This window comes from Neofelis nebulosa, chromosome 4 (genome assembly GCF_028018385.1).
Source record: "Neofelis nebulosa isolate mNeoNeb1 chromosome 4, mNeoNeb1.pri, whole genome shotgun sequence".
NCBI classification, from domain to species: domain Eukaryota; kingdom Metazoa; phylum Chordata; class Mammalia; order Carnivora; family Felidae; genus Neofelis; species Neofelis nebulosa.
This window is the reverse complement of record NC_080785.1, coordinates 92,266,900-92,292,552: the sequence shown is the minus strand read 5'-3', so window position 1 is coordinate 92,292,552 and position 25,653 is coordinate 92,266,900. Positions and strand designations below refer to the sequence as shown.

At 41.2% G+C, this 25,653-nt stretch overlaps 3 protein-coding genes across 9 annotated transcripts in view; 1 reads left to right on the top strand and 2 right to left on the bottom strand.

The window, feature by feature from the left end:
• HBP1 (HMG-box transcription factor 1) overlaps positions 1-7,270 on the bottom strand; it is a 30,587-nt gene extending 23,317 nt beyond the window's left edge. Inside the window, 1 exon segment of the mRNA XM_058728770.1 lies at positions 6,856-7,270. Coding sequence (XP_058584753.1) covers positions 6,856-6,870 — 15 coding nt within the window. The 5' untranslated portion in view covers positions 6,871-7,270.
• LOC131511003 (uncharacterized) lies at positions 4,457-24,335 on the top strand. 6 transcript variants are annotated; one of them, XR_009261291.1, is made up of 3 exons: positions 5,861-6,504; positions 19,621-19,731; positions 24,098-24,335. XR_009261291.1 is itself a non-coding variant. In XM_058728778.1 (2 exons), the coding sequence occupies exons 1-2, from the start codon at positions 6,157-6,159 to the stop codon at positions 24,179-24,181; spliced, it is 432 nt and encodes a 143-aa protein (XP_058584761.1). In that variant the 5' UTR covers positions 5,861-6,156; the 3' UTR covers positions 24,182-24,335. The 6 variants fall into 6 exon arrangements, 2 of the variants coding, with proteins under 2 accessions (XP_058584761.1, XP_058584763.1); XR_009261290.1 differs by lacking the exon at positions 24,098-24,335 and adding an exon at positions 20,252-20,368; XR_009261292.1 differs by lacking the exons at positions 5,861-6,504; positions 19,621-19,731; positions 24,098-24,335 and adding exons at positions 4,457-5,135; positions 18,337-18,740.
• PRKAR2B (protein kinase cAMP-dependent type II regulatory subunit beta) overlaps positions 15,264-25,653 on the bottom strand; it is a 104,747-nt gene continuing 94,357 nt past the window's right edge. For both annotated transcript variants that reach the window (XM_058728775.1, XM_058728774.1), the window contains 4 exons: positions 23,824-23,898; positions 20,640-20,705; positions 20,368-20,506; positions 15,264-17,228 (listed from right to left, as the gene is read on the bottom strand). In XM_058728775.1, the coding sequence (XP_058584758.1) occupies positions 17,095-17,228; positions 20,368-20,506; positions 20,640-20,705; positions 23,824-23,898 (414 nt within the window). In that variant the 3' untranslated portion in view covers positions 15,264-17,094. The remainder of the gene's footprint in view (positions 17,229-20,367; positions 20,507-20,639; positions 20,706-23,823; positions 23,899-25,653) is intronic.

Below are 25,653 nucleotides of genomic sequence, written 5' to 3'. Positions count from 1 at the left end.
ATGCATATACCTATCATCATAGATTTTATTTTCCTTCATACTCTGTATTATTTATAATTGACACCTTTTCCTTTAGCATAAGTTTATAAGCATTTTCTTGTGTCACTAATTTTTCTTACACATCTATTTTAAATAGTTATATAATATACATCACAAAGATACACCAAAATTTCCTTATCCCTCCTACTGCTGAACATGCTGTTCCCAGTTTCTTCATTCTTAAGTAACAGTTTACATTCTTTTTTTAAAAAAATATCTGCTTGTATCAGATTACTTTAGATTTCCAGAGACACATTAGTAGGTGAATGGCAATTAAACATCTTAAGGTTCCTGACACGTAGCCAAACTGCCTGTTGCTGTACTTTTTTTCTAACATTCTACTTCAGGTGCTTTCTGCCTGAACTCCTCAAAGATGACCCAGATCCTGGGCACTGCTCTAGAGCCTTACTCAACACTAAGATGTTCTACAGAGTAGTGAAAAGGGCACTGGGTTAGATGTAAAGAATCATGGGTTTCGATTCCAGCTTGAACCCTTACTAAATACATGACCCGAGTGACTGAGCTTCTCACTAGTTTGGTATCTTCATCTGGAAAACAGAACTAATGCTAGCTGCTCAACCTTCCTGCTAGAGCAATTGTGAGGATGAGCTAAAACAAAGTGAGTAGAAGAAATGTAAAATGACTTCTTCACAAAATGTTTTATCCCTAGACCGACACAGGCAACACTATACATACTCCGGGCACTTATGTCTTAAACAGAACAGTTACTGGGATGCCTGGGTGGCTCAGTCAGTTAAACATCTGACTTCGGCTCAGGTCATGAACTCACGGTTTATGGGTTCAAGCCTCGCATCAGGCTCTATGCAGACAGCTCAGAGCCTGGAGCCTGCTTAGGATTCCCGGTCTCCCTCTTTCTCTGCCCCTCCCCCACTCACGCTGTCTCTCTCTCTCTCTCTCTCAAAAATAAACATTAAAAAGTTTAAAAAAAAAGAAAGAAAAAAAAAAAAAAAGAATAGTTACTGAAAACGGTATAACGACATGAGACCAGACAGCTAGTTATTCAGCTTCAGCAAGTCTGGAGCCTGCTTCCAATTCTATGTCTCCCTCCCTCTCTGCCCCTCCCCTGCTCGCACTCTGTGTCTCTTCCTCTCAAATGAATAAACATAAAAAAATTTTTTTAATTAAAAAAACATAAGATGCCCAAAACATTTGCAAGAAGTGAACACTTTTTCAGCTCAGTATAATCTATTATGTACTAATTAATCACAGTCTTATTATATAGTTAACAGCAAAACTGCTGAGGTACAACAAAAAATCTACAAAATTAGTGGCTACACAAGAGATGCAGTTAGTAACACAATTTGATTTCTCAGGCATAACTGGCCAAATCATTATTCTGAACCTCCACTTCTCACTGAAAAAATCAAGCACACTTTAAGCTTGATCAGTGACTCTCAATCACGTGATTATGTGTCCTTCAAAGAAAATGATGACCAGGATCCACCTCCAGAGAATATGATTTATTTGGTCTGGGGTAACCCTGTGCGCTGCTTTTTGTTTTCTTTCCAAACAACATCAGGTGCACTGTGAAAACCAGTGGACTAAAAATGATTGCCAAATTCCTTTTTATTTAAATATACATATTTATTCATTTAATACACACTATGTACAAGGCACTATACGAGTTGCAATGTTGGACCTCAATGATGAATAATTTATCTTGAATCTCAATAATCTGTGCTTTAGTGGAAAGAAATAAGCAAATGACCACAGTTCTACAGAGCAGGGCTTGGCTATGAATGGGTAAAATGGAAAGAAGGAAAATCTTCCAATGAGAGAAACTCACATAAGCAAACTTGCAGAAGGTGCAAGTAATGGATGAAATCAAAACAACACAGAATCCAGGATCACCAGAAGGTAGGACGGCCTTGTGTGTCTTGTGGTCATGGATACTAAGGCTGTAAAGGTAGACTGAGTCAGAATCTTCAATCCTAGTTTAGGAAAATTAGTTTCTTTGGTTTTTGTACATGAGAGTAATAAGGGCTCTGAAATTAGGCTACCTGAGTTTATGTATCAAATTTACTATTTATTGGCTATGTGTCCTGGGCAATCTATTTAAAATCTTTATGCCCTATTTGTAAAATGGAAATAATAAGAACACCTACATAGGTTACTGTAAAAACTCAGTGAGCTAACAAATGTAAAAAGCTTACAGAAGTTCCTAACACAGAGCAAACTCTCAATGCACAGTGGCTAGTAATTATTATAAGCGATTATCAGACACTGGAGAACCACTAAAGATTTTTGAACAGAGATCTGACATGATCAGAACTATAAACTGAGTCTGTGAAAAAAAATCATTCTGGGGGCGCCTGGGTGGCTCAGTCGGTTAAGTGTCTGACTCCTGGTTTCAGTTCAGGTCACAATCTCATGGTTCCGTGGGTTCCAGCCCTACGTCGGGCTCTGCGCTGGCAGCACAGAGCCTGCTTGGGATTCTCTGTCTCCCTCTCTCTACCCTCTCCCATTCGCTGTCTCTCTCTCTCACAAAAATAAAAAATGTTTTAAATAATAAAAAAAATGATACTTAAACATGATACGAGTATGCAGAAACATCCATAACAAATACTGAAAGGAAAATGTATTAAAAACAGTGTATTCACATTTTTAATTTGTCTGTCAGCCACCTGCTCCCAGCTTCCTTTGCAAGAGTTCTCAGAAAACTGGTAGTATCCGTGCAGATTCCTTACTGAGTAATGCCCAAGACATGAGAGGAACTAGTCATTCTGAGTTCTCTGGACAGCGAATATTAAGTTTGGATGGCAGATCTGAAGTCTTCTCATAGAAACCTTTCCAACTTCCTAAGTGTACACGGCACAACTAAACCTATCTTATGATGACTCAAACTCCTTACGAACAGCTGCTGCACTATGCTTCACATGAGGATGTGATCTGCAGGCCAGCCCCAGCTGCAGTCTTCAACTTGAACATGTTCTCATTTTACCTTGATCAGGAAGTTCAGAGGTCACACTACACACGTGTATCTCCTCAGAGCCATCTCCAGTGTGTGCAGCAGAGCTGCTCTGGGCCCCAGGGAGCATCCGTCTTGTGCTCCCCTTCCCTTTGCACAGCTTTCTGGCTTTCTCCTCCTTCCAGGATAGATTTTCTCCTCCCCATCAGCAGGCCCTGCACTGTCCCCACTCACCATGTGCAGCACACTAACACCTTCTGCAACCTCTACCATTTCTCTAGCCGCTAGTCCTAGCTCTCTAACAACATCCCCTCACAATATTCCTTACAGGAAGCTGGGAAAGGATATTTCAATTTCAAAACAGAGCTACTCATCAATAACAAAAGGGACCAATTAATTACTGAATTTGCATTCCCTGCATTTGCACCTTTCATGACTCCAGGCTATCAAAAGTTCAGTCAACTGACTTCGGTCAGGTCATGTCACGGTTCCTGAGTTCCAGTCCCACATCAGGCTGTCTGCTGTCAGCTCAGGGCCTGTTTCTGATCCTCTTTCTCTCTGCCCCTCCCCACTCCCCCCTCTCTAAAATAAACATTAAAAAAGAGAAAGTTTGGTCTTGAGATAATGGAAGTGATGCTTCTGCAAGTCTACTGCATGGTAAATGGGAGTCTAGAGCTAAGTCAACAAACTGCAGGTTCCCTCTTGCTTGCCATGTACTGTGGGGCTGGCCGCTTAAATGCGGCCTCCCAGCCCCTACACTGATCTCATTGGGCTACTGGGAGAATTAAACAATGTACATGAAAACAGGTGCCTGGGTGGCTAAGTCAGTTAAGCGTCAGACTCCTGGTTTCAGCTCAGGTCATAACCTCATGGTTCATGGGATCGAGCCCCACGTCAGACTCTGTGCCGACAGTAGGGTGCCTGCTTGGGATTCTCTCTCCTTCTCTCTCTGCTCCCTCTCCTGGTTGAACACACACGCACTCTCTCAAAAAATAAACAAATAAATAAACTTTAAGAATAAAATACCTGAAAACAAAATTCAAATCCCTATACCAATATAAATTTTTGTCTCAGACTTTTCTCCGTCAAACTATTTGGGGGAAGCAAGGCCCCTGATACAGTAAAAGAATACTAGAAGACTCCATACTCAAAAATTCTCCCCCACATAAATTACGCCAATTAGACATTCATTTTGATAAACAAGCTCCTCTTTCAAATATCTCCTGGTAGAGCTAACCCTATTGTTCATTCATGCTTTTGCATACTGCTCTGGTATTATAGGATTTGACATAGCTTGCCTTGTATTTTGACTTAACTCGGCAACTAGACCAGAGATTCTCAAAAGGGAAGAGTAAAATTCTCCAGCAGCTGTGCTTTGAAATGTCATGTCCAATATTACAAATTTTTATCGGGTGGGGATGGGAACGGTCTCATTGCCTTTGTTTTGTAAACTTTGGTAAATAAATATCCACAAAATCTCAGAAACAGGACAGGTGGAAAGGACCAGAAATAGCTAAATCTCCGTGAATGGACAAGAAGGAAATTAGGTTTTACAAATGCCAATCTACTATGTACAGAGCATTTGACATACTTCCTCTGACTTCATAAAAACCTCAAAACAGCTCTGTGAACAAAGTTATTCTTATGGATGAGGAAAACAGCACTCTGACGACTGAATGTGACTACCTTCTTTTTGAAAAGAACTGAGAAAAGAGAGAAAAGGCACTGACCCAACAGAGATTAGACTCCTACTTTCAAATGCCTATTCTTCCCTGAATCTTTATCCTTTCCACCCGCAAGGATATCGCAGAATGCGTTTCTGTATGTCCTTCCCTAATCGGAAAGGACTTCCATACCAAGCTCAAATTCTAAGGTGGGCGGGGATGAAGAGAAGGTAATTGCAATTAACTTATATCTCTAAAGTGAAGAACTGAGGTATTTAAAATGGATTACAGTAGTTTCCCCCTATTCGAGGTTTCACTCTTGTGATTTCAGTTATCCAAGGTCAACCGAGTCTGGAAACAATCTTCCTTCTGACCTACAGTCAGAAGGTCAATGGCAGCCAAACTAAGTCACAATGCCTAGGTCATGCACCTCACATCATCTCACCACACAGGCATTTTATCAGCTCACATCATCACAAGAAGAGTGAGTACAGGACAATAAGGTATTTTGAGAAAGACCACATTCACACAACTTTTATTACAGTGTATTGTTATATTTGTTCTCTTATTAGCTAGTATTAATACCTCACTAATTTATAAACCCTCATAAGAAAAAACAGCAGTACTTTCCCTCGTTTCAGTCATCCACAGGGGGTCTCGGAACATACCCTCCCACACACCCACAAGTACCGAGGGATAAGCTACTGTAGCTTAGTCTAGGACACCGAACAGACTACCCCAACATCCTTGTTAGCAAGCTAAAACAAAAGACAATAGCAAAAAAACAAAAAAACAAAAACAAAAAACGGGAGGGGGAATGAAAGTACTAGGAATACATTACAAGTGTAGATCATTATCAATAGTTAAGCAACAGAAAAGTATTTACAAATGTTAAAAGTATTCTAATTCTTAAAAGGCAATTTTAATTCAAAACCACTGTTGGGAGTCATCCGTTACTGCTCGTTAGTGGGAAATAAATCTACGGCACTTCGTCGGGAATTGATGGTAGGACTCCCAACACTTCCTAGCAGACCCAACTCCCTACCACCCTCCTCCGGTCTTAGCCTAAGTGGCAGCCTGAGCTAAAGACTGGAGTACTGCCTTGTCGTCAGTGCTGCTTTTAAAAACGATTCTTGGTGAAAACTCCTGAAGAACGAACTCTTAGGCAGTGTAGAACGCACAGCTTGAGTGAAATCCCCTATACAGAGTGAAGGGCTTAAGGAAGCTACAAAAACCGGGCCCCCACTGTCGATTTCGCCCGGATTCTTTTTTGTTTTGTTTTAATCTGCCTGGGGCAGCAGCATAGGTTGGAAGGCGGAGACTGGAATCGCCTGCCAAGCCTGGGCTCTCGGTCACAGAGGCAGCGCCTCCCGGTTCACGCCAAGTCCATCCCCCACCTTCTTTCGCCATTCATGGCCTTCCCCTCCCCTCCCCCCATCATGTGACCGCAGCCTGGACTCCAGGCTTGTTTTTCCCCTCAGCTCAGCCGCACCGCGCAGGCGCCTCGGAGCCCATTCATTCGAAATGCGTAACAATGAGCCCCGGGGCCCAGCGGCTCCGCGAGCTTCCCAGCTCTGCCCGAGCCCCTCTCGGCCCCCCGTGGAGGCGGCGCCTCATTGGGGTCCCCCACCCCCGGCCGGCCACCCACTCGGGACCAACCTCCGACCCTCCGCCCACACTCGCGGAGTTGAAGTCAAACTTTCCTGGGCAGCCCCGGCGCCGCGTCGGCCCCTTCCCCCGCCCAGGCCCGCCCCATCTCCGCACCCGGCCGGGCCACCCACCGCGCAACCGGGCCCAGAGCGCCGACCTCGCCGACTCCTCCCAGCCCCCGCCCCAGAGACCCCCCTCGGGCCGCGCCGCCGCGAAGCCCAGGTGAGCTCGCGGGAGGTGCCGGTCCGGTGGGTTCGCCGCGGGCAGTTACCGGACGGTTAATTGCTTCCACTGTGAGGGCAGCCCTTCGCACAAGAGGAGCGCAGACCAGAGCTCGCCCGGCCGCCCGGTCCCCTCGGGATTCTGCCCCTCCCTTCCCCACCCCCACCCCTTCCCGAACTGAAAGACAACAAACCAGCCGCGGAGTGAGGGCAGCCTCGGCGCGGGCCGCCCTGGACACGACAACACCGCCAGCCGCTTGTATATCCCCTCTCCGACTGACGCCGGTCTCCCTGGCGCGCCTTACTACTCCCGTCGCCTCTCTCATTCCTCCACCGAAACTTTCCTACTTACCAAACCCGTCGCCATTACCAAGTCTTTCAAGCTTCGTCTTCCCCCTCCCTCAACCCCCCGGGGGCTGAGCCTTCGCCCCGCTCTTTCGCCCTCTTATTGGTCCACGGAACTGCCATTCGATCATTCCCCTTTCCCATTGGGTGATACCGTGGTCCGTCTCGGGAGGCGGGCTTGTATTGACTTTTGTGTTGTGTTTACTGGAGAAGACGGCGTGTCAATCACTAGAGTGAGCGCTTCGGATTGGATTGCTGCCGAGACTTCGGGGACCTAAGCCAAACTTTGCCCCCGAAATGGATTGTGGGATTCGTAGTCTCAGCCTTGCTCTGTTCTTCTGGGAAACTGCAGGCGAGAGAAACTAGTTGGACTACGTATCCCAGAAGGGCGTGCACAGCGCTGTCTTGATAGTAAACAAGAGTCATAGGGACACGTGTATCAGCTCGTTTGTTTTGGTGTCTGGGACAAAAGGGAGGGGGCGGAGGAAGCGAGTGTTTTAAAGCTTTGGCCTCTTCTCTTCCTCTGGGCCTCTCCTAGCACTCGGAGAGCCCCAGTCTCTCGCAGCACCCATTTCGGGCCATAAACAGGCAGAGTCGCTCGCTGCTCAAAGTTTGGCAGGAGGCCAAGGTATTGTTTTGGTGCGAGGGGAAGGAGATGACTGCACAGGCGGAAGCAGTGCAGCCTCGCGAGGGACCAAGCCACCCACAAATCACAGCCCCAGGCATTATGGGGATAATAAAGGTGGTATCGGGCTCCAATGGGAAGAACTAGAATTTCTTTATCACGACCCTTTCCTGGCCACCCCCCGGAGAGCAACTTGAGAGGGTTTCTTTGCCAGCTCTGATCAGTTCACCCAAGATTTGTTGAATGCTGGCTGTATGCCAGGCACTGAAAGGCTTGGGGACTAACAGAGAAAAGTTCAGGGTCTGGAGAATTTATAAAGCTGTAAGGGGGTGGACGATTACTATTGACTTAGAAATTGAGGCAACCCAAAGCGGTATTTTCCATGTTGGCCAGCTTGCTCGTTAAGGTAATAGAGGCGTAACGTGTGACCTAAACTGAATTTGTGAATCATCCAAGTTTCCCTGGTAAGTTTTTGTTAACCAACCAGTGTTTTCCTCCAGACGACTTCCCATTGATGAAAGAAAAATGTCTTTCCACTTCGTTGCCACTAGGAGTTCCTCCTTAAGTTACTAATACTCTGACTCATCAGAGGAGGATGGCTTCCCTGGCTTTATAGTCAACTTCACTTTAAACATGGCTGGCCATCACAGTCCACGGAGTCTATAATTGTTTTTACCATTAACATTCAAAAGGCATTATTAAGTTTTTTTTTCTTTGAACTTTTAGTGTTTAATCATTTAAGCTATGCTTCAGGTTTTATATCTTTAGATCACTGTATGCATGCTTAGAATTAAGAGGAAAACTTACATTAGTTAGAAATCTATAAAGTCAAACCACTGAAAAGAGCCCTTAACCATAACTGATTATTCCTTTAAACACTACCCCCCCTACATTTCTTGAAGTTTTTTTTTTTTTTTAATTTTTTAATGTTTATTCTTGAGAGAAAGAAGAGGGGAGGGGGTGGGGCAGAGAGAGGGAGACACAGAGTCCAAAGCAGGCTCCACACTCAGAGCTCTCAGCACAAAGCCCAATATGGGGCTCAAAGTCACAAACCACAAGATCATGACCTGATCTGAAGTCAGAAGTTTAACCAACTGAGCCACCCAGGCACCCTGCATTTCTCGAATTTTTAAATCTGCCTGAAAGCCACAATGAATCAAGAAATCCCAAATAATTCTCATGGTGAAAAAAGTTTTACAGTTCTTTTAGGGGTTCCCTGTTGGAAGCCTTGAAATGAAATTATTTTAAAATAGTTCTGTCTACCCTATGATCAAAGATTTATGTTCTTGTATTCACAAATAGTAACTTTTTTTCCTAAAAATAATTGAGGGCCAGCAAAACACCTAAATTTTTCACTGAGAAGAAAGGACAGGGTTTGAACTTATTATCTTTCAGAGATAATAGAGGGATCCAAAAAAGAACTAGACTGTGACCCTGCCTTTTTCTTTTTTCTTCCTTTTTTTCTCCTTGCAGTGGAGGGTTGCTGTACCTCTGCAGTGTTTCATTTTTTGACAAAAAGAGAAATCGTGGAATTTACCTAATCGTTTAAAATTAAAATTTGAAGTATTTATGTCTTACTCCCACAAGGAAACTGAAAATCAGCTTTCCTTCCCCCCAAAACGAGCTTTGAAAAGCCTGAGCCACTCCTTACCCCTATGTGTTGCATAAACCATGAGGTCTGTTTTTAGCTGAACCTTACCTTATTTTAAAAGGTTTTCTATCCAATGGGGCACCTGGGTGGCTCAGTTGGTTAAGTGGCTCAGTTGGTTATGACTGTTGACTTCAGCTCAGGTCATGATCTTGTGGTTTGTGAGACTGAGCCTAGCATTTTGCTCAGTGCTCAGAACTGAGCTTGCTTGGGATTCTCTCTGCCCCTCCCCTGCTCATGCTTTCTGTCTCTCTCTCAAAATAAATTAAATAAATAAATGGTTTTCTATCTGAAAGTTCTTACCAAAAGCTTTACTGGAGATGTTTTTATCAGTGAACACAGTGATGGGAAGAATAATTTCAACTTCAGATCAAGATTTTTTACATTATTATAAATAATTACCTTTTAATAGTTCTGTAAAGTTTTTTTTTTCATTCACTCATGCAGAAATACTTAGTTCCTATTATTTGCTGACCACTTTGCCAATTGATGAGCCTACAAAGATTGAAATATTTTCACATACTTTCATTTTTGTCTAAGTCACTGGGGACTAAAATTCTGACATTTCAGTCACAACTGATTAAATATCAGTATTAGAATCTCTACAGCTCTGGAGCACCTGCAGGGCTCAGTCAGTTAAGTGTCCAACTCTGGATCTCTCAGCTCAGGTCTTGATCTCAGGGTCATGAGTTCAAGCCCAGTGTTGGGCTCTCCACTGAGCATAAAGCCTACTTAAAAAAAAATCTCTACACCTTTAAAGTGAATAATTAGTTCTGTCTTTTGACTTTCCTGGGAAGCTAAATGACCACAGTAGTACCTCATATATATTTAACAGGAACATCATCATTAATTCTTGGTGTCTAGTAAAACCAACCAACTCATAACCCAGAACAAAGATCAAAGTAAAAAAACTAGTAAGATCTTGAAAATATATGTAAATTCTACTCTTTCACTAAAACAGATACAATTAAAGAACACATAATAAACTATGCCAAGAAGTGGTCATTTAAAATCAAAATGTATTTCCAGCAGTTTGTAAAATACTTGTTTTCATAAAAAAAACATGAAGTGCTGATTTGTTAAGATTTATCTTTTTTTTTACTACCTTTAACCATAACTTTATTACCTAAAGTAGTATTATAAGGTAGTAGTACCACTTTACTACCTAATTTAAGAATTTAACAACGTATTTGCCTCAATTCCACTACATTTGGCACACCAATGACTACTTTGCTGGACTAAGAAAGATTAAGTTCAAGTACAGGGCATTGTTTACATATTGAGAATATCGCTGTTCAAATTGTTAAAAAGGAAATGAACATTTAGAAGGCTCAAAACACTTACATGAATCGACAGTTGAGCAAAATCACCTCCCACCAAGGCTATTTTATAATCAAGTGTTGACTATCTCATGCATTTTATTGAATACTGTCCTAAAAGTGAGAAACAGAATGGCTGTTACTGTATGGTTTGTGGACCCTCATAACCAGATGTGGGTGACTGGGAGCTGTGGCTGGCTGCCCTACCCAGGGTCATGAGAGAGGATCTCCCTGCACACTGCTAGCCTGCGAAAAGATCAGAATTCAAAGTACAGTTTCTACTGAGTGCACATTGCTTTTGCACCATCATATAGTCAAAAAATTGTGAGTCAAACCACATGGGACCATCTGTACTAAAACTAGGAAGTGGAACACATGTATGATCTAAAATAGTGCCCCAAATTTTCAGATAGTTTCTCTCTTGGTAGATTATTTAAACTCTTAGAAATAGTCTTCCAGGGGCGCCTGGGTGGCTCAGTCGGTTAAGCGTCCGACTTCGGCTCAGGTCAGGATCTCGCGGTCCGTGAGCTCGAGCCCCGCGTCGGGCTCTGGGCTGGTGGCTCAGAGCCTGGAGCCTGCTTCCGATTCTGTCTCTCCCTCTCTCTCTGCCCCTCCCCCATTCATGCTCTGTCTCTCTGTCTCAAAAATAAATAAAGGTCAAAAAAATTAAAAAAAAAAAAAAAGAAATAGTCTTCCATATCCACTATACACTAAAACAAATTAATTTTAGGGGTGCCTGGGTAGCTCAGTCGGTTGAGCATCTAACTCTTGATTTCGGCTCATGTCATGATCCCAGGGTCATGGGATCAAGTTCCACGTTGGGCTCTATGCTGAGCGTGGAGCCTGCTTAAGATTCTTTCCTCCTCCCCCAATGTGTGAGCTTTCTTTCTCTCAAAAAAAAAAAAAAAAAAAATAATAATAATAATGTTATAATTCCAAGTATTCAGGTACACTCAAATTGTAAGGAAATGCCTAGGAGCCTATGAGTGCCATTTTAGAAAGGAGTAGTATGTCTGTTGTGCTTGTAATTCTTGATTCAACTATGAGTTTAAATTATACTCAGATGACCATAAAGCAAGACCTTTCTTCAGTGTAAGTGAATGTCTCAACACTATTGCCTTTAGGAGGAAGAACTAAGGAGAAAAGGAGAACTGAAGAATGATTGTTGGCTGGGACGGGGGTGGGGGGGGGTGGGGGGGGGGAGGTTGGTTGGGAGGAGACAACATGGCTCAATCGGTAGAGCATGCGATTCTTGATCTCAGCGTTGTGGGTTTAAGCCCCAGGTTGGGTGTAGAGATTACCTAAAATCTTCTTAAAAAATGATTGTTGGGTTTCTAGGCTGGATAGGACTTGTGGGTGAGTATTGATTGCTGAGGCGGGGAATGTTGGAAAGAATGGACTTGGGAACTGGGAGGAGAAAAGAATGGATGCAACTTTAGATAATGAGCTGCCGTACAGGCAAGAAATTTAGGTAAAACTGCTGAACCTGTGTGGGGTTTAGGAGATCCAAGTCAAGAAAAATAAACTTGAGTGTCTTCAGGACACAGGAGACTACCCTTTGTGGCCTCAGTTGCCCTCAGTTCTTGTTAAGTTGTCCAATTTGGTTTTAATGAGAATGTGAACATTTAGAGAAGGCAACAATTTCAACTTAATCCTACTTCCTATTTATAAAATTTAGAAGCAGAAATATGAAGGTTTTTGTCTTTCAAATGACTTCTCATGTGTTTGAGATCATTCTTGTTATCTGAACTAACACAAAACTCCCATGTATTTTCTCCTCATGTCTGTTACCCTAGGCCCTCATCTATGTGTTTTCTTTTTGTTGCCAGTCGTAAGAACCTCGTTTTAGAGGCAAGCCCGATAAGAAGCAATTAAAACCACAAGTCTTATCACACTGTGCCACACTTCATATTTTTGCTTCCATTGGTCACCCTCCAACATATACATCACCTCCTCCTTCCCCCGCCACTATCTCATATGCATCTTGCTGTCTGAGCTCTCAATCAGTAGATGCCTGCTGAACCAGGGAACGAGAAGTTAGGAGGAAACAAGTAGCACAAATCTTAGTATAGCAGATTATGTGTTACACTGTATGCCCTGTGTGGTTTTGAACACTGACTGAACAAGCTTCCGTGTGCTGTGTCCTTGCTCTACACATGCATCGTTATTATAAGAGGGCAGGTCTCACCTGCTTACAAGATAAGTGCAATTCCCACTCATTCCGTCTCCCTCCGTGCCAGTCACACGTAGGCATACAAAATTTGTCTTATCTACTTCCATTCCTTCAAGTTACACAGCCTATCACAACATGCTGTAGTAATAAACATGTGGAAGCTATTTAAGTTCAGCTAATTTAAGGACAAATTACAAGAAAAAGATTTGCCAAAGAGGTCTCTGTAGTGAGCATCTCTCCTAAAATAATTGCTTGGCTTTAAAACATGACATTTGTATACATTTCAAGAATAGAGGCATCTGGAAAGGAGAGGCCTAACAGAGGCTGTGGCGTTCTGGGGAGACATGTTTCTCCTCTCGCTCCTCAGCGGGATCTAGGTGGGTTTCCAATTAGGACAAAGACCGAAAACCAGCAATCAGAAGCAACTTTATCCAAGATTTTTGACCATAGTTACTGCTCATAAACTCAAGGGTTCTACTTGAACTTTTTTTTTTTTTGGATGTTGAACAGAAAACACTTAAAAGAGTTTCACTTCTAGGTTATTGCTTTTGTCATCTGAGTCCATTTCCAGCTCATACTTTAAGCTTTTGCTGGCCTCTGGAAAAAAAAAAACTCATTTTCCGTTTTTGCAGTTAAGAGTAAAATTTCATTTACTTACTATAACAACTCCGTTCTAATTGATACTAACACATTTCACGTATATACATTTTGCAGTATGTCTTGGGGGGTTTGGGGAGGGGGGTGTGATGGCAATGCTCAGGTTGTGGTTAAACCACAACGTAGAGAAGCCACCTACCTAGTAAGTGTCCTTTTTTGGATACTTTTTGATGGTGCAGACAGTTCCTTCCACAGCATACATCATGTTTTCCTAAATGTAAATGTTACATGCATCTTCAGGATTTCCTAGCAATTTTAGGCTTTATGTATTTACAGCATAAAAAAAGAACAGAAAAACCCAGATCTGTTGGTCAAATAAAGTTTTCCTCTCAAGCATCGTACTACACCTGTGCTGCAAATTTGATGCAAATTTCTCCATAGGTTCAATATAGGAAAGCCTAGGAGACCAAGAATTGCACAGGAAACCAAGAGATGTCAGCTGTCTGGGAGTTCCGCTATGGACTCACCAGGTAACTGATTTGGGCAAAGTCACTGATTCTCCTCACTTACACAGACTGAATTGATTTAAGCTCCCATAGTTATTGTTGGGCACATAAGACTTCTGCAAATACCTGGTATACTTTACTGTTTATGCTTCCATAACTCGTTATACTTTTAAGGTTTTTTTTTTTTTTTTTTAAAGTACCTATTAAGACTAACAACCATAGAGTTTCAGTTGCCCAACCAGTTTTGCTGCCTTTAAAAACATCCTGGAAGAGGTAAGGTGGTCTCCTATTCCAATCTGTTTGGGTCAAAATTCTGATATTCAACATCAGGCTGTATGTACTTCATACTCTCTTAATTTCAGAAGCCAGCATTCTTGATTATTCTATTTCTCCCTTATGTGTTAAGAATTCCATTTCTCCCTTAGGTACTAACATTTTATTTAGATTTTAGAATTCCTTCTTCAGTCATTTAACAAAGCCATGGCTTATCCAGATGTATTACTTACCCCTCTGGGATTACACATGGTTAACTTTAAGTGCCAAAGGTCATCTAGTCCTTGTTATAAGTATAACATTTCCTGGGGTGCCCGGGTGGCTCAGCCGGTTAAGTGTCCAACGTGGGTGGACTCAGGTCATGATCTCACAGCTGGTGAGTTCGAGCCCCGAGTATGGCTCTGTGCTGACAGCTCAGAGCCTGGAGCCTGCTTTGGACTGTGTGTCTCCCTCGTGCTGTCTCTCTCTGTCTCTCTCTCAAAAATAAATAAACATTAAAAAAAATTAAAAGAAAATATAACATTTCTTGAGAAAATTAGGAAAACTAGATCAGTATCTTCAAGATGCTTTAGAAAGGACTCAGCACTTAATCTTACATATTTCAATAAAGTCCAGAGTCCTTCACTTCGTGTCCTGTGGCTCCCCTGCACATTTCTACACACCTTAAATGGTCCACTCCTTTCTAACAGTAAGCCAAATACATTCACCCAACATGTATCACAGGTAGCGTTTGCAAAAATATATGCACCAAGCCCTAGTTCATCATGACCTGCAGAAAACACACACCATAAAACAAACAGGGAGAAGCACTTGTGTTAACAGAATGTTCTTCCAGAGTATTTCTTAGTTGCACATGCTGGATCCTTGAATGAAACTTCAACAGAGAATTTCCAAGTAGTAAAATATCTTGGCTGGTGACTGAATAATGACATCCACATCCACAAGTGAAACTTAAGGTATTTTAATTAGACACTTTGACATATAAATTCCCTATTAGCCAGGTTTATTTCGTTAACCAAAATGGCCCAATGGTCTGCAGCAGACCATAATTGTTTATATGTTTATATCACATATGACTGATAGTTAAAATTTGTGAAAAACCTATTGCTATAAAGAGCCAGGTTTCCTGGTTGCATTACGCCCGGGCTGGGGGGGGGGGGGGGGGTTCCCATTGGCCACATCTCAGTCAGGCTTTCACATAGTGCAGTATGCACGACGGAAGTACCAGTAAAGAAATTAGTGAAAAACAAACAAACAAAACAAAAAAAAAAAACTTCATTAAAAACATTTTATTATAAAAGTGTGCTTTATTATAAGGTAAATTTAAATATAACCAACAATACTGAAAATAATGTAACTGGCATTTACAGCCTTGGTCAGAATTCTCTATTAAACAGGCATTTGTTTGCTATTCCATGAACAGTTAACAATCAGCTTATGCAACAAGGTATCTTGAAAAAGTGGATAAAGAATACAGAATGATGAACCAGGAATTTGGGTGGGTTCTTTGCGTTTTTTTTTTTTTTTCTTGTCTAACAGACATGACTTTTAAAATAAAATCTGAAGTAGAAAAGAAGTCATCTTCATGTAGTAAGCTCTCTTCCTACATTAAGGTTTGCAAAATCGTTAATCAGTGTTCTAAAATGGGGTTGAAGTTATACTTTACATATTGTTTACATATACATGACCCAATGAACCTATTTTAGCCATATTTTCATTATATCAGACCATAAACATTCTCTAATAACACCACACTATAACAGCCACAGAATATTTTTACCCAGGTATATGTTTTTTTAAAACCTGTTTCCCCAAAATGAAATTGCTCATTTAAAAGTGAACAACTGGTTAGAATTAAGCTCTCCAAACACTGTGGTCATGTGAGCCTAGAAATCACGTTAAGAATAATACTGCTTTGGTTGAGTGGAATTTAATTCATCTTATATAGCAGAATAATAAGCATATCAATTATCAATGAAAATTTATACAACTGAGTTCATCCTGCACATTTGAGTCTACGTTAATGCAAATGGCAAGGTCTAATGGTACATCTGGACTGGGCAGAAATTCCTTTTATCTTTATGTATGGTTTATAAAAATTTATTTCTACCACCATAAAGGAAACCCAAGGGAACAGATGTCTGCAGAGGACTGTGTTATGTATGCCTAGTGAAGAACTGAGAAATATCCCGTGGGCGTGTAGATAAGGACTCCAAAATATTTTTGGTATAGGACAGTTCCCCCCCCCCAACATATGTAGTATCTTCAGCTTCTATAAGACAAGTTTAAATAGCTTTAAAAAAAACTGTGACATTAAATGTCGAACTCAAATTTTTTAAGAGTACAGAGAACTATACAATGAAAAAAGGAAGTAGATATATGTTTTATGAGGAAACTGTGTTAATGATCTCTCCTCTAAAAAAGACTCTTCCCTATTATCATAATGACTACATTGCCCGTCCTTAAAACCACTGGAACATGTAGGTTACTGACGTTAGGCCAAAGAAGTCAAAACGTACTTTATTGCAAAAATATAAAAGGTTTTAAAATTGCATATGATGTTTTATGCCATAGTCCAAGGCCAGCACATAACTTATCAAGCCAGAAAAACTTGAAAACAAAAATGATTAAAATTGTACTTACTATATATATAGCGAGTTGTAAAAAGAATGTGATGCCATGCTGTAGAGCATGGTTCACTGCCAAGTTCCCTTTTACATGGGCATAGTCACTAACACAGCAATCCGAGGGAGTCCACATGAACACATGTTGCCCATGGTAACACCCTTCAATTATCTTCTTGCACACAGATACTTTCAATATATTACAATCATTTGAATAAACCTCTCACTGAGATCATAATTTTGTGGAGTACAAAGTCATTTCATCAGTATGTCAATATTGTTTTGATCTATTCTTTAGAAAGTGATGTTAAAGCCTATAGAGTATTAAATCACTACTCTGCTTACTGATACGTTGTAAATGTAAAAAAAGGAAAAAACCTGAAATCACAGAAAATGCTTGGCATCTACACAAACACATTCTCAGTGGACTAACCACTACTGTGTAATTTTGTCACTATAGGTCTTGTTCCATACTTTTGCTTCATGCAGTGGGTTCAACAATATCCATGTTAGTTCCAAACAGGGCAACTAATTGTTCTTCGTAAGTGGCAATGTTCCTTTTCATAATTTCCATGCAAGGTCCCAAAAGCCTTTCAAATGCTTGCACATCCATGGCTAAGAGAAGGAGAGGAGAGAAGAAAAAGAAATGTAACATTCTTTGCAAATCTGAAAAATTGCAAAGTCATTTAGGATACCCATTCTGCATGTGTCAGGAATGCAATGGTTATTTTTATTTTTTTTAATGTTTTATTTTGAGAGAGAGAGGGAGAGGGAGAGAGAGAGAGAGGGAAGGAGAGAGATGGAGCATGAGCAGGGGAAGGGCAGAGGGAGAGGGAGAGGGAGAGACAGAATCCGAAGCAGGCTCCAGGCTCTGAGCTGTCAGCAGGGCTTGAACCCATAAACTGTAAGATATGACCCAAGTCAAAGTCAGACTCTTAACCGACTTAGCCACCCAGGTGACGCTGCATTGGTATTTTTAGATAAATATCAAATATAAGAAAAGGGCACAAGGATAAAAATGTTCCACTTCAGAAAATAAACAGCCAGTGTTCCCTTGACAATGGGATTGTGCAATGCTAGGTTGCTGGGAGGCTCCTGGTCTCGGGTAAGAAAAAAACAAGGGACTATAATGGCGAAGTCTGGTAATTCTAAAAACCTGTTGTTGTTGTTGTTGTTTTTTAAAATTTATTTTTGAGAGAGTGAGTGAGAGCAAGGGGCAGAGAGAGAGGCAGACAGAGAATCCCAAAAGGCTCCATGCTGTCAGTGCAGAGCCCGATGTGGGGGTCACACTCACAAACTGTGAGATCTTGACCTGAGCCGAAATTAAGAGTCAGACACTTAACCGACTGAGCCACCCAGACCCCCCTAAAAAATAGTTCACCACCTCAGTAACATGAACTGTCCTCAAAGGTGGCAAGGCCTTTTTTTCTTCTACTGTTCTTCCTTCTCGGGGCTTACTTACAACGCTATGCTGTAAAGACCTGGTGTTACCTTGTGTAACGTTTACTCTCTTATACTATCGCCTAGCCAATTCAAAACAGCAGCCAGAATGCTCTTCTCCACTTGTAAGTATATGCTGTATGTCACTTTCCTGGTCTGTCTCATGCATTTTTAAAAACTCAATTTATAATATACTCGTAGAAACTATGATCACACTCTCTACTGTAGAAGTGCAAATTTTTATTAAAACTTTTTTTTTCTTTTGCCTTTCAAATTTGCAAAGGTACAAGAGACATTGTTCACAAGAGCGGAGGGAGTGGACACTCTTGCACTGCCAGTAGCACGTACATCAGCACAGGTCAAGAGGGCTGGGAGTATACAGTGAACTCTGTAAAAAGAAAGCCTACTCCCGAGAACCATTTCTAAGGAAAAATCCTATACATGGAAAAGTAGTCTGTGCGCACAGACACAAAACCTGCTCCCCCCCGAAAAAATATGGAGCCCAAACCCCCAAAATCGCCAGTGGAGACCAATTAACTCATAATGTGGATGTTTACCTAACAGAATGTTACAATTTGATAAAATGAGAAATAAAATAAGAGCGTAAGGTACAGTAAATGAAAAACAACGGTTTACAACACTTTAAAAACAGAAAACCCATGCAAATAAAAAAGATGAGGAATTATATGAGGATGTGGAAATCACTGGGGGTTGGTAGTGGTGGTAAGGGATTTTCCTACTTCTCTGTATTTCTCAAATTTTCTTTAATGAGAATAAATCTGTTATAGGAAAAAAATAATGGGATTTCACTCACTTCACTTCACCTTTACTCTTTCTAACTAATGTCTATACTCAGGAAAATTACCTGTCAGTTTCTCACTACCTTCTTTTTCATCCAGGTGTAACACTTGAGCCCTTTAAAAAGGGGTTCCTCTAGGAAGTTGATTCTGAAGGGACCCTCAGATCTTAAGAACACTAAAGCTGGGGTGCCTGGGTGGCTCAGTCGGTTAAGCATCTGACTTCGGCTGAGGTCATGAACTCATGGTTTGTTAAGTTTGAGCCCTGCGTTGGGCTCTGTGCTGACAGCTCAGAGCCTAGACCCTGCTTGAGATCCTGTGTCTCCCTCTCTCTCTGCCCCTCCCCCCACTCACACTCTGTCTCTGTCTCTGTCTCTCTCTCTCTCAAAATAAACATAAAAAAAAGAACATTGAAGCCAAGTTTATTCTACTGAACCGTGAATAAGAACACAGAGTGGCTAATTACTGTTGAATCAATTTTTCTTAAAATGTCATCTACATGGACTCCTGAATTCCATTTTTCACCATTAAAGTAAGTGCTTTCTCATATATGGATCTCAGATACAGACAGACGTCTTCCATTTGAGGACAGCATCTCTGCTGCTAGGAAATAAGAAGTTGAACAATAAAGAAGATTTTGCTGCATTCTGACAAACCTGAAACCATGGTTTCCTGGGACCAGGACGAGGAAGTACTCCCAAAGAGCTTCCAGCTTTGCCCAGAGACCTTAATGTATGCTATAAAAATACTATTCTGGCTTTTTTTTTGAGGAACACAAACTTTATTTGAAAAACTAGACATAAAACTCCATACTCAGAATTCTTTACTAAAACAAGATGCCATTTCACACCTATATGAAAGAAGAAAACAGGAGAAAATAGGTATGTGAAAAATTTTAAAGAAAAAACTAAGGGCGGGGTGCCTGGGTGGCTCAGTCAGTTAAGCATCTGACTCGTGACTTCGGCTCAGGTCATGATCTCAGTTTATGAGATCGAGCCCCCCAACAGGCTCTGAGTTGACAGTGTGAAACCTGCTTGGGATTCTCTCTCCCCTCCCTCTCCCCCACTTCCCCCACCCCGTGGGTGCATGCTCTTGCTCTCTCAAAATTAAACCATTTTTTTAAAAAGAATTATTTTAGGGGTGCCTGAGTGGCTCAGCACCAAACTTCAGCTCAGGTCATGATCTTACGGTTTGTGGGTTCGAGGCCCCTGGAGCCTGCTTCGGATTCTGTGTCTCCCTCTCTCTCTATCCCTCCCCCACACTCTCTCTCTCTCTCTCTCTCTCTCTCTCAAAAATAAACATCAAAAAAAATTTTTTTAATATTTTAATTAAAAAAAAAAAACAAGGGCCTCCCACAAATCGATTTCATAATGCAATGAGTCCTTACTTTGTTCTCTCTAGTGGGGACTGTGAAACGTGTGAACCCAGTAAGACCATCAGTACAGCAACATGAATACATAAAAGGCAGACCGAATAGCTTCCACCCGGAGGAGCACATACAGTGCTGTGACTCCTACCTAAACATTTGACGGTCCCGATGGCGTGCGCCGAAGCTGCTCGGGGTTTGTTAGTGACCAGAGCAAGTTCTCCAAAGTACTGTCCCCGGGAACACCGAGCAATTTCTACTGCGTCATTCTCTTCCACCTCGGATTTGCCCTGACAAGGGAAGTAAGAGCATGCGCTTTGACTCAGCTTATGAAAACCGAGCTAACCTTAGTCTAAAGCGTCAGAAAGGAAACCTATGGTGTTCCTTGCTCCCCATGGGTGTTTGGGACTTGCCAACACTTACCTTCCTTTTCATAGTGATTTTCACTTCACCAGATTCTACAATGAAAAAAGAATCTGCCAGATCTCCCTGTAAGAAAGAAACAAGCACCGAGGGTAAAAATGCAAATTCGGGTGACAACAATCCCCTTGCCTCTCAAGCCCCGAAAAGTGAAGATGGTTGTGCCGGACAAGTGAAGCTCCATAGGAAGAGACTCTGTCTAAATTGAAAGGCTGTGCTCGACAACCACAAGTAATGAGCTCATTTGTAAAATTAATAAACTTCCTACCACAGCCTTTCTTGCTAAAACTAGCCAAAAAACAAAACAAAACAAAACAAAACAAAACAAAACAAAACAAAACCATGGCAAATGCTGAAGTAAAAATTTGGCCCCAACTCCAGCCTGGATGACCACGTCCACAGTCAGAAATGGCAGCGCTGGGGGCGCCTGGGTGGCTCAGTCACTTAAGTGTGCATCCGACTTGGTTCTGGCTCAGATCATAATCTCACAGTTTGTGGGATCGAGTCTCCTGTGAGGCTCTGTGCTGACCATGTGGATCCTGTTTGGGATTCTCTCCCTCCCTCTATGCCCCTCCCCCACCCTCTCAAAATAAATAAACATAAAAAAAAGAGAGAGAGAGAGAGAGAAAGAAATGGCAGCACCATTTCCTAGTAGTACCTCCCGCTCTGCCGGCCGCTCCTACGCTCTGGGAGAAGCACTCAGATGCACACCCTGCATCACCCTCTGATAACAAGCAATTAGCACCAGTGGCCCAAAGGGGAGAAACTCTCAAAGAGGAGAAAGCAACCAGGCTCATCAGGAAGCAATCCACGTTGGCCCTGTCTCTTTAGCCACATTCCACACCACCTGGGGGGGGGGGGGGGAGCCTAAAAAAGGCTTCTGAAAGTGTTGCCGTTTCTAACTACACACCTGCTTTTTCCTGCTTTTGGGTTTTGAGTGAACTGAGTGTTGATTTCTGATGATACCTTCCTATTTAAATAGTGTAATACAGAAAATAACAGATCCTGACTTTTCTGAGCTTCTCAAAGAGATTCTAGAGAAACTTTGGTTTTTCGAAATTCCTTAGTACATAAAATGTAAGAAATACAGTATCAGCTTACACATTTTTGTCTAGGTTTATGTAATATAGACATGAATGTTTTATAAACACTTAAAAGACAACTAATATCTACAAAGATCTTTAGTAAACCCTAAGTATAATATATAATCTCTCATCAGAGCTTCATGTTAAATTTTCAAGTATTTTAAATAAAAATAGGTCTAGAGACTACTGTGTTACTTTTTTTTAACATTTTATTTTTAACTAATCTCTACACTCAGTATGGGACTCGAACTCACAACCCCCAAGATCAAGAATCGCACACTCTACCGACTGAGCCAGCCAGGCATTTTTTTTTTTTAATTTTTTTAACGTTTATTCATTTTTTGAGAGACAGAGTGTGAGCGAGGGAGGGGCAGAGAGAGAGGGAGACACAGAATCCAAAGCAGGCTCCAGGCCCCAAGCTGTCAGCATAGAACCCAACGCAGGGCTCGAACCTACAAACCGTGAGATCATGACCTGAGCCGAAGTCAGACGCTCAACCTACAGAGCCACCCAGGTGCCCCTAGGCATTTTTTTAAAAAAAACGTGCTCTAGGGGCACCTGGGTGGTTCTGTTGGTTAAGCCTCCAACTCTTGATTTCGGCTCAGTTCATGATCTCAGGGGTGGGATTGAGCCCCACATTGGTCCTGCTTGGGATATTCTCATTCTCTCTCTCTCTCTCTCTCTCTCTCTCTCTCTCTCTCTCCCTCTGAGCCACTCCCCAACTTGTGTGCACTCTCTCTAAAATAAAAAAGAAAAGAAAGAAAAGAAAAGAAAAGAAAAGAAAAGAAAAGAAAAGAAAAGAAAAGAAAAGAAAACTGCGCTCAAAACGATGTAAAAGTGGTGAAACAGGGTCTATGGATCGTACCACTGTCAGTTCCTTAGGTGTGACATTGAACTGTAGTGATACAAGACGCACCGTCAGACAGTGGGGGAGAAGGGCATGAGACCTCTCTGACTTTTGCAACTTACCACAAATCTGTAATTATTACAAAATAAAAGGCTAAAAAAGTCATTTCAAAAGTGCTCTGTACTTTGTTATTTTTCACCTTTGTAGAACCTTCGCCTTGTTCTCTAATTTGACTCCACTTCTCTCCAATCCCTGACTAATCTGTGTATACATGCATATGTATGATAGTAGAGAGAGAGCGATTTACTTATTTTCCTTCTAAAAAATTATTCTTTTCTCAAGTCTCACAGACCTTGAATCTTGTTTCACATATATCAAGAGACAGTATTCTTTATTTTTTATTTTTTTAAAGTAGACTCCGTGCCCAACGTGGGGCCCAAATTCACGACCCTGAGATCAAGAGTCCCATGCTCTACTGACTGAACCAGCCAGGCACCCCAGAAGAGACAATATTTTAGATAAAGATTATAATATGGTATCAATATCTGGATACAAATATTACAGAATCTTTTAAAATCTGTTTAAATCATTCACTCAATACTTCAAAACTGTAACTAGGAAATACAAGTTAATACAAGATCTGTAGCTGTGTCTGTGAACTTCAACTGTTTTCATAAATCCTACTTCTCCGCAGCTCTATTGTAACCAAGGTTACAACTGGGATCTTAGAAAAGCTTTAGGGGTTAAACAGCACATTGGCCCCAATTTAGTGCCTGGAAACCTAAAAAGTACAGGGTGCAGTGTGTTCCCTTCTTGATTAATTTTATCAGGGAGCAGCCCCAGGAGGTCTCATCATGAACTCATCGTGCAAAACTCTGCAATAACTCCCAGTGCACCTACTGGGTCCTTACTATCTCAAGGAATACCCACCTGTTTTTTCTGATCATTAACAACATCTTATTGTTTAGATATATTTGAATTTCATGTCACATACAAATAATAAAATTATCCAGAAATCCATGTGATGATTTAATACATGTTCATCGGGACTTAATTATATAAACAAAAATATTCAGATAGCTTAATGGCTATAAATTAAACCACTTTTAACAGGTCATTTGGTGGAACTAATAATCATTTAATCCATCACTGCATACTAATTATAGACACATATGAAAAATTGGTCAAGATCTGCCACATGTTAAGAACCTTTCGGAATATAACCCTAAGGTGAACTACCTAAAAAGGACTATACCTGAGCAATGATTTGTTCTCCATCGTTGTATACTTTGGTGCCTATGACATCTACCACTTTCAGGCGTTCAGAAACCTTAAAAAAAAAAAAAGATAATATCACACAGATGATCTGGGTAATCCTATTTCAGAAGTTAAAAACTGGTAGCCTTTAAGCCAAATAAACCCAGCAGTGTGTGTGTGTGTGTGTGTGTGTGTGTGTGTGTGTGTGTGTGTTGGATTAATGAACTGCCAGCATTTTAAAATAGATTTCTCATAAAAATCTTAATTTTCAGCTTCTCTTGAAAAATCAGGAAGGAGACTCACAACACCCGGCCCACATTTGCACATGGCACCAGCTACAAGCTGTGGGAGACTAGCTGCTGATCTTGAGCTGGAGCACTTGTCGTCCAGCTTGACCCAAATCCCATCCTGGCTTCGTTTTCTCCTTTATGTTACTGTCCAAATCTGAAGGCATCTGGATTTCCAGCCCCTGATCTCCTTTCATTTAAAAGAGATGCTGCTACATATTAACAGCTGCCTCATACACATTCTGTCATGCAGCCAGAACCTCTACCAGGCATGTATTGACAACCCAGCCGAAGGAGATTTCAGTACAAGAGTCAGTATGAATCCCAAGGCTTCTGGCCAAGGTGCAGTAAGATGGGGAAGACATGGGGGAGGAGGTCGAGGATGCACTAGGTTTGCGATATCTATTAGACATCTTAGGGCATAGGTCAAATATGCGGTTGGATAAATATATCGGCCATTTGAGGGAGGGACCTTGCCTAGTGATGTCAATTTCAGGAGGCATCAACATATAGGCAGTATTTACAGCCAGGGGATATGACAAGCTCACTAAGTGCGTAAGTGTAGCCAGAAAACAGAAGAGACCCTGGAAGGCCAATGAGGACACACCGTTTTGACAAGCTGTCCCTATAAAGGCACAACTAGTGCTACTGCCTACATTTATATATTATTTTCAGTTTGTTTTTATTTTTTTTAGTTTTTATTGAAATTCCAGTTAGTTAACATGTAGCGTAATATTTGTTTCAGGTGCACAATACAGTGACTCAACACTTCCAGACAACACTCGATGCTCATCACAAGTGTCCTCCTTAACCCCTGTCACCTATTTTTACCCATACCCCCACCCTCTGGTAACTATCGGCTTGTTCTCAACTATATAGTTAAGTTAACTATATAGTTCTCAACTACATAGTTATATGTTTCTTGGTTTCTCTCTCTCTTTACTTCCCCCCGCCCCCACTGCTCATTTGTTTTGTTTCTTAAATTCCACATGAGAGAAATCATATGCTATTTGTCTTTCTGATTTATTTCACTTAGCATTATACTCTCTCTAGCTCCATCCACATCATTGCAAATGGCAAGATTTCATTCTTTTTTTGTGGCATTCATTTCATTCATTCAAAAAAAGATTTCATTCTTTTTTTGTATATGTCCCACATCTTCTATATCCATTCATCAGTGGATGGACACATGGGCTGTTTCCATAATTTGGCTATTGTAGATAAAGCTGCTTTAAACACTGGGATGTATGTAACCCTTTGAATAAGTATTTTTGTTTTCTTTGGGTAAATACTAATTAGGTCTGCTTTTAGATAAAACCCACATATAAATATGTTATAGATACTCACAGAAGTCTATTACTTGTAAAACTAAGCAAAATAAAACAAATGCAGTCATAGGTAGTAAAAGAAATACCAAGTTATACAAACACCACAATTTAATTTTTTCAACTAAAAATGTGGATACATTTTTATTCAAAGAACCTTTTCTATGGAACAAAATATTCCAAACATTTTAAAGCAAAATAAAACAAAAGCATATA

Coding starts and splice junctions, on each gene's coding strand:
- LOC131511003 (XM_058728778.1), top strand. CDS start 6,157: ATGCGTAACAATGAGCCCCGGGGCCCAGCGGCTCCGCGAGCTTCCCAG. Junction 6,505..24,097: donor CGCGCCGCCGCGAAGCCCAG/GTGAGCTCGCGG, acceptor CTTAATTTTCAG/CTTCTCTTGAAAAATCAGGA.